Source organism: Chrysochloris asiatica, unplaced genomic scaffold, assembly GCF_000296735.1.
Source record: "Chrysochloris asiatica unplaced genomic scaffold, ChrAsi1.0 scaffold00482, whole genome shotgun sequence".
NCBI lineage: Eukaryota > Metazoa > Chordata > Mammalia > Afrosoricida > Chrysochloridae > Chrysochloris > Chrysochloris asiatica.
In genome coordinates, this window is record NW_006409000.1 from 707649 (window position 1) to 715442 (window position 7794).

The window sequence follows — 7794 nt, forward strand, 5'->3', positions numbered from 1 at the left end:
AGCAGCTGCAAACATCCACTGAAAATCAGGACTTGGAATGTTAGTAGTATAAATCTAGGAAAACCGGAAGTTGTCAGAAATGAAATGGATGTCAAAAGGGACACTAAAACTTGTTCTTATGCATAGAGAAACTAAAGCAATAGGAAGAAGTGATCAAGTAAAACAGTTGAATCAAAATTTAACAGTGCAAAGAAGGCTTTGCTGAGAAGACAAAGTCAAGTATTATAATAAAATGTGCATAGAACTGGAGTTAGAAAACCAAAAGGAAAGAACACATTCAGCATTTCTCAAGAAGAACTGAAGAAAACTTTCAAGCCCCAGTTTGCAATACTGAAGGACTCTATGGGCAAAATATTGAATGACATAAAAAACCTAAAAGGAGGTGGAAGGAATATACAGAGTACTATATCAAAAGAAGTGATTGATGTTCAGTCAGTTCAAGAGGTAGCATATGATCAAGAATCAATGACACTGAAGGAAGAAATCCAAGTTGTTCTGAGGGCATTGGCAAATGACAAGCCTCCTGGAATTGAATGAATGAAAAATGTCATAGCGACACTGTATACATTTTCTGAGGAGTGGCTGGTGTGTTTGAACAGTCAACCTTGTGATAAGTCTAATGCTTATCCTACAGTGTGTCACCAGAGCTCTGAGCTCATACATAGGACATGTGAATATGAATCTTTATTATTATTTTTAAATAATTTGATGATACTGTAGGCAAAATGAAATTCTTGTTGATTAGAAGAAATTGTGGGAATGTGGTGGCTCCATAGGCTAAACACTGGACTTTCAATCACATGGCTGGTGGTTCTAACCCATCAGGCGCTCTGCAGGAGAAAACTGAGGCTTTCTTCTTACACATAGATTTAAAGTCTCAGAAACCCTATACAGCATAGCTATGAGTCAGAATTGACTCCATGGCACTTATTAACAACAACAGAAGACATGATCTAGTATCTTATAGTTTTGTTCAATTGTTAATATAATTTCTAGTATGGTAAATCTCAAAATATGATCAATGCACAAATTGGAAGTGAGAAGTTTAATGAATTTAAAAAAAAAAAACATTTTATTGTGAATGGGTGAAGGTTTACATATAAGCTCTTCAGTTCTCCATTCAGAAAACCATACATGTTGTTTTATCGCAATGACTACAATCCCCTCCCTGCAACAACATTTATCCCATTTCCTTCCTGTGGCTCCCTGTTTTCATCTGTGTTTCATAAATTAAGGAGGCAAGAAATTTGATGTGTACTTTGTTATTACTATTTTTAAGTACCTTCAAGTTTGTTCTGACTTACAGTTATCCTGTATAGGTTTCTGAGGAATGGCTGGTGAGCTTGAACTGCCAACCTTATGGTTCAAAATGACCTTGCAGTTGAGTGCATTAACCCAAAGCACCAACCAGGACTCCCTTAGAAAACAAAGTATATATTTTCACTGAAATGTCTAAAGAGCACATTCTGCCAGCCAGCCTCCTGAGCTTTTTTTTTTTTTAAAGTTAAAATTTTTTTAAAAAAGTAGAGTCATGGGTAACTAATGTGTTTTTTTAAAAACTTTATTTTGTTCCATATTATGTTTGTGAGATTCTGCCATGCTCTTGGATCTAACAGCAGTTGATATAGTCAGTTCATTAGTTTATGGTATTTCGTTGTATTTTATTTTATTTATAATGTAGATTGGAGTTTAGGTTTGTAACCGTTTCGGGCTATCACACCAATACAATGAATGTTGTTGTCCATTTGTTTTACTGTTCATTTTTATGAACATCTGAGTATACCTGTATACTAACATTAAATCTCATGATTTGTTATTTCCCTTGCTAATTAGAATGATTTCTTTGTAGATTGTTTTGAATATTCTCTGCACCCAGACTTTGACTTCGAAATGATGGTAGTTTAAGTTTTATCTTTCAAATTCTGCCAGCCTTCTTGCACTGACTACAACAGTTATGCTTGTAGAGAAGTTCGCTCATGTGAGAATATTGCTGTTGTTAGGTGCCATCTAGTCAGGAACAACTCACATCGACCTTATACACAACAGAACAAACACTGCCCAGTCCTATGCCAACCTCACAATTGTTGCCACACTTGAGCCCAATGATGCTGCCATACTACCAATCCATCTCATTGAAGGTCTTCCTCTTTTTCTCTGACCCTCCACCTTAACAAACATGATATCCTTCTCCAGTGACTGGTCCCTCCTGAAAATATGTTTAAAGTATGAGAGATGAAGTTTGGCCATCCTGGCCTCCAAGGAGCACTCTGACTGCACTTCTTCCAACACAGATCTGTTGGTTCTTTTGGCAGCCCATGGCACTTTCAATATTCTCTTCCACCACCATAACTCAAAAGCATCAATTCTTCTATGATCTTCCTTATTCAATGTGCATCTTTCACACGTATATGAGGTTATTGAAAACACCAAGCCTTGGGTAAGGCATACCTTAGTCCTCAAGCTGACATTTTAGCTCTTCAACACTTTAAAACGGTCTTGTGCAGTAGATTTGACTAATATGTCATTTGATTTTTTGACTTCTGGTTCCGTGAGTGTTGATGGTTTATCCAAGAATGAAGTCCTTGACAACTTCAATCTTTTCTCCATTGATAAGAATGTTGTTTATTGGTCCAGTGGTGAGGATTTTTGTTTTCTCTACATTGAGATGCAATCCATACTGAAGGGTGTGGTCTTTCATCTTCATCAGTAAGCATTATATAGCTAATGACAAAGCTAGTAGAATTGTTTCTGGACCTTTCTGTTAAACTAACTCTGAGAAAAAATAAGAATTTCAGTTTTCAGGAAGTTGCTTTGCAAAACCTCAAACTTTCTAAATTGTTTTAGTATTTAATAGCAATACTAAAACTGAGCACCACCATGGCAGCTGTCTCTAAAAGAAGCAACTGGTATAAGGAAAAATGCTTGTGGTCTTCTTGACTGTTAAATCACAGTGGGTTACCCGTTACTATACTGCTGACAGGTATAAACTGCAAAATCATCAGCTTCCAAGCTGTTGATAGTGAGGGTGTAGTCTGTCCCAGATCCACTCCCACTGAATCGGTCTGGGATGCCATTGGCCCTAGTGGATGCATCATAGATGAGGAGCCTGGGAGCCTGCCCAGGTTTCTGCTGATACCAGGCTAAGTTACTATAAACATTCTGACTGGATTTGCAGGTGAAGGTGGCTCTTTCACCAGGAGACAGAGAGAGGGAAGCTGGGGACTGCGTCATCACAATGTCTCCCATGGCATCTGAAGTTAGAAAGAAAACACAAAGTCACCTACCTATGTGAACTAAATCATATTACACAGTACCCCCAACACATCTAAGATATTTGTTAAGTTTTGTGCTTGCTGAGCAAAGATCCCAGGACTTAGCAACACTGAGAACATCCCTTGTTTCTCTCACCTGGGGGCCAGAGTAAAAGCAGACAGACAATCTGAGCTGGGGTTTCCATGGTTCACTCTGTGTTCTAACTGAGGCAGATCCAGCAATGGGCTCTGGATATGCTCTTGGGAGGGCAAAGTGGGCTGGAAGAAACATGCAAAACAGTGGAGACAGGCAAACTTGGCTTCCAGCTGCAGATCTGCTTCTCTGCACTTGAGCAATCATCCTTAGAAGGTCAAGTCAGAAAGTTACAGACTCAGTCAGAGAGTAGAGTTTCTCCTCTATGGTCATAGATCCTTGTATCCTCCTGCCTCCGTCTCTTGGTGTGGCACTGTAGGATCAGGATGGACTGTGAACCACACAGTTGGTGGTTCAAACTCACTTGCTGCTCCTCGGAAACACTGGTGTGCAGTGTACAGGGTCGCTATGAGTCAGATCTGATGCCACAACACTTAAGAGCAATAACCTCCTCCTGTCTCAGGGACAGTTGTGGCACAGTGATTCAGTGACTGACTGCTAGCCAAAAGGTTGCAACATCAAACCCACAGTCATTCCATGATATAAAAATGTGCAGCCTGGGGAACCATATGGGACATTTCTCCTTGATCCTCTACGGTCATTATGGATTGGAATCAATTCAGCAGCAATGGGTTTTTGGTGTCCTTCTGCTTCACTGTTCAGATAGATGTAGTTTGATTGACACAAGTCTATGGGGAAGATAATAAATACTGAACACAACTATTTTTCCGGTATTCTTTTTCTACTCCTAATGAGCTGAGCTACTCCTTTTAGTACATGACTGGATCTAGATCAGTGAAAAATTGATCAGAAATTTATCCATGCACACCTTTTTTATTTTGCTGCTTAGCAATTTTTCCTGAAATGTTTGAAGATGGTACAATCTTGGTTACAATTAGAAAGGAGCAACATTCAGCTGGGTCCAGCACTGTATGGGTGATGGTGGTCACAACTCCATAGTTGAGCAGGACTTGGTTTCTGGCCCTCAATGAACATAACACCATTTTCCTGAAGACATAGAGGGTATGTGAGGCCAGGTAGGGAACAAGTCCCTGGGCAACCCTCCATTCTAGACACCACTCAATTCTGTGCAGTGCATTCATCTCATCAGAGTCAGGCCCTAATCTCTTCAACAAGCTGAGAAGCCTATGCTCTAATTCCTGGATTTCATTAAAAGAATCCAATCTATCAAGCTATCTAATCCTGGTGTGGTACTACTCCAACATATACATAATGGTTTGGGTGCCCTGTTGGTGCAGTGGGTTAAGTAATGAATGTACTATAACTACATTTCTGGTGTTTCAAACTCACTAGCTGCTCTTCAGGAGAAAGATGAAGCTTTCTGCTCCTGTAAAGATTTACCATCTCAGAAGCCCTTGGGAGCCCTTCTGTTCTGTTCTGGAGGGTGGCTCAGAGCCGTAATTGACTCGCTAGCAGTGGTTTTATGGCTCTTTCACATTTAATAAAACCACTGTATTTCAATGACTTTTCTGATGTTTAATAACGTTCATTTAAATGGACTATAATTTTTGTCATATTAACATTTAAAGCTCAGAGGATACAATTTTATTTGCTTCAAGTCTAATCCCCTCTTTGACTTAAAATAAAAGGAATCTCAACTGTAGTTATAAAATTTAAAAATCATGAGACTATAGGAAATTTGCACATAATTTTAAGAGGAGAGAGAAAGGCATAGAGAGGATTTCTGAAACTTTATTGACAGAATACTTCTATAATATCATGTAAAATGAGAAGATTTCCATATAAGAGGCTTATATCAGGGAAGATTTCAGAAGGAAGTCATGAAAATGTATCATAATCTAACTTTACTTTATGACATCAAGATATATCATAATCCAAGACAAAGACGGAATTCTGAGAGCAGCTCATGAAAAATGAAATATCAATTACAAAGGGGCACCACCAGCATTAAGTACTGATTTCTTGGCAGAAACCATGCAGGCAAAAAGACAGGGATGACATATACCAAACCCTCAATGAGAAGACTTCTCAGGCAAGAATCATAAGATTCAAGATGTAAGAGATAATAACTAGAATCAATCAAATCAAGAACCAACAACATAGAAAACAATCTAAGATCAGATAAAAAAAAAAAAAAAACTCTCAAAGTAAAACAAAACTGAAAACAGTCAGTGTTACTAAGCTATCAACAATAAGAAATTCAAAACAAAATGTTTCCTATGGAGAAAAAGTCATGGCAACATTCAGATATAACAGACTATTTTAAATTGAGGGAAATAAAAGTAAATTTCAGAATTACCTTAATGAAAATTAGCATTCAGTATAATCAACAAAATAAGCAATTAAGAAAAGAAAAATAATCAATAAACACAAAATCTTCAATAATGAAGTATATGCAAAGAAAACTCATAAACAAAAAGAATACAGCACAGAAAATTAAGTAAAGCAAAGAAACTTTTAACATAAAAAGCATAACAAGATGACCGTAGTAATAAACGTATGTTGCTGTTGTTAAGTGTCCTTGAGTTGGTTCTGACTCATAGCAGCCCTGTACAGGGTTTCCAGGGAACAGCTGGTGAACTTGAACCATTGACTTTATGGTTCAAACCAAATTTGCAGTCCAGTGCATTAACCCACAGTGCCAAACCAAGATTATCAATATATATGTGTGTATATATTGATAATCACAATGAAAATACATGGTTTAAATTCACCAGTTTGTGATAGATTGTGGCAGAATAGACTAAAAACAATCAAAAACTTAACTCTATCAATATGTTGACTAGAAGAATCATACCTTAGTCACATAGACATAAATACGTAACTTAATGAGAGCACGAATGTCACTAATAATCTCTGATAAAATAGACTTTAAATCAAAATCCATTATGAGAGACAAAGATGAGTATTAAAAGGTCAGTCAACTAAGAAGACATACACATAATAAACACCTGTGCACCCAATGACATAAGTCTAAGGTACAAAACACAAACAACAATAGCATGGAGAGGAGAAATGAAGAGTTCTATAATAATAGTAGGAAACTTTAACACACTACTTTAAGTGATCAAACAACTTGAAAGAAACACAATGAAGTCAAGGAGAAGAGAAGCTAGGAAAGTTGAAATAGAAAGGACATAAGGAGAATGATGACACATTGTGAAAACTGTAATCAGTGTCACAGAACAATCTGTAGAAAAATTGTTAAATGGGAAACTCACTGTGTGAACTTTCACCTAAAATAAATAATTAATTAATTAAATTTGGGGGAGGAGGGGAAGTAAATAATCCAGTCTTAGGACAAAGGTATGATTGCCACTCTTCTGTCAGTTGGTTATACTGTGCTAGCTTGCATGTTGCTGTGATTCTGGAAGCTATGCCAAGGTTATTTTAAATACCAGAAGAGTCATCCATGGTGGACAGGTTTCAGCTCAGTTGCCAGAGGAAGACAGAATAGAAGAAGGGGTGACAGCCTACGTCAGAATACGAAGCCACTGAAAACCTTATGAATATGGTGGAACACTATCATCACCAGAATACTGGTTATCAAAAACATGATGAACAATGTCAGAATATGCCCCAGAATATTGTCAGGCATAATATCAGAAGATGAGCCTCTCAGATTGGAAGACACTCAAAATATTATTGGAGAAGAGCTGCTTCCGCAAAAGTTAGTTAACCTTGATGACACGAATGGAGTAAAACCTTGGGGACCATCATTTGCTGATGGGACACAACTCAAAAGGATGAGAAACTGCTATACATATCATTATTAAACAGAGCATGGAACGTACCAAGCATGAATCTAGGAATATTGGAAATTATCAATAATGGAATGGAATGCATAAACTTCGATGTCTTAGGCATTACTGAGCTGAAGTAGACTGATATTAGTATTTTGATTTGACAGTCACATGATTTACTATGCCAGGAATAATAAATTGAAGAGGAATGGCATCACATTCATCATCAAAAAGAGCATAACAAGATCTGTCTTGAAGTAAAATGCTATCTGTGATAGGATCATATCCATATGCCTAAAAGTAAGGCCAGTTAACAATACTATCATTCAAATTTACACATCAAGCACTAAAGCTAGTGATGATTCAATTGAAGAATTCTATTAACTTCTTCAGACTGACATTGATCAAACATGCAATCAACATGTATTTCTAATTACTGATGATAGAACTGCAAAGGCTGGAAGAAAGAAAAGGTCATTAAGAAGGCAAGAAAGGGAGAACAAACAAGATGGCGGATTGGGTGGACGTGTAGCAGAGAGCTCCGCCAACAACAACACAGAATACTCGACCAAGCAGGCTCAGGGGATGGTCCCAGAACTCTGAACCACATATAAAGGAATACTTAGAAGGTTGGAAGGCTCACAGCTGGGAGAATTTGTGGCAG

At 37.6% G+C, this 7794-nt stretch overlaps 1 gene segment (V, D, J or C); it reads right to left on the bottom strand.

The window, feature by feature from the left end:
- Window positions 1–2955: 2955 nt before the first annotated feature.
- On the bottom strand, window positions 2956–3457 carry LOC102839563. The segment is given in 2 exon segments: window positions 2956–3251; window positions 3409–3457. Coding segments are annotated over 2 exon segments (345 nt in total).
- Window positions 3458–7794: the final 4337 nt, after the last annotated feature.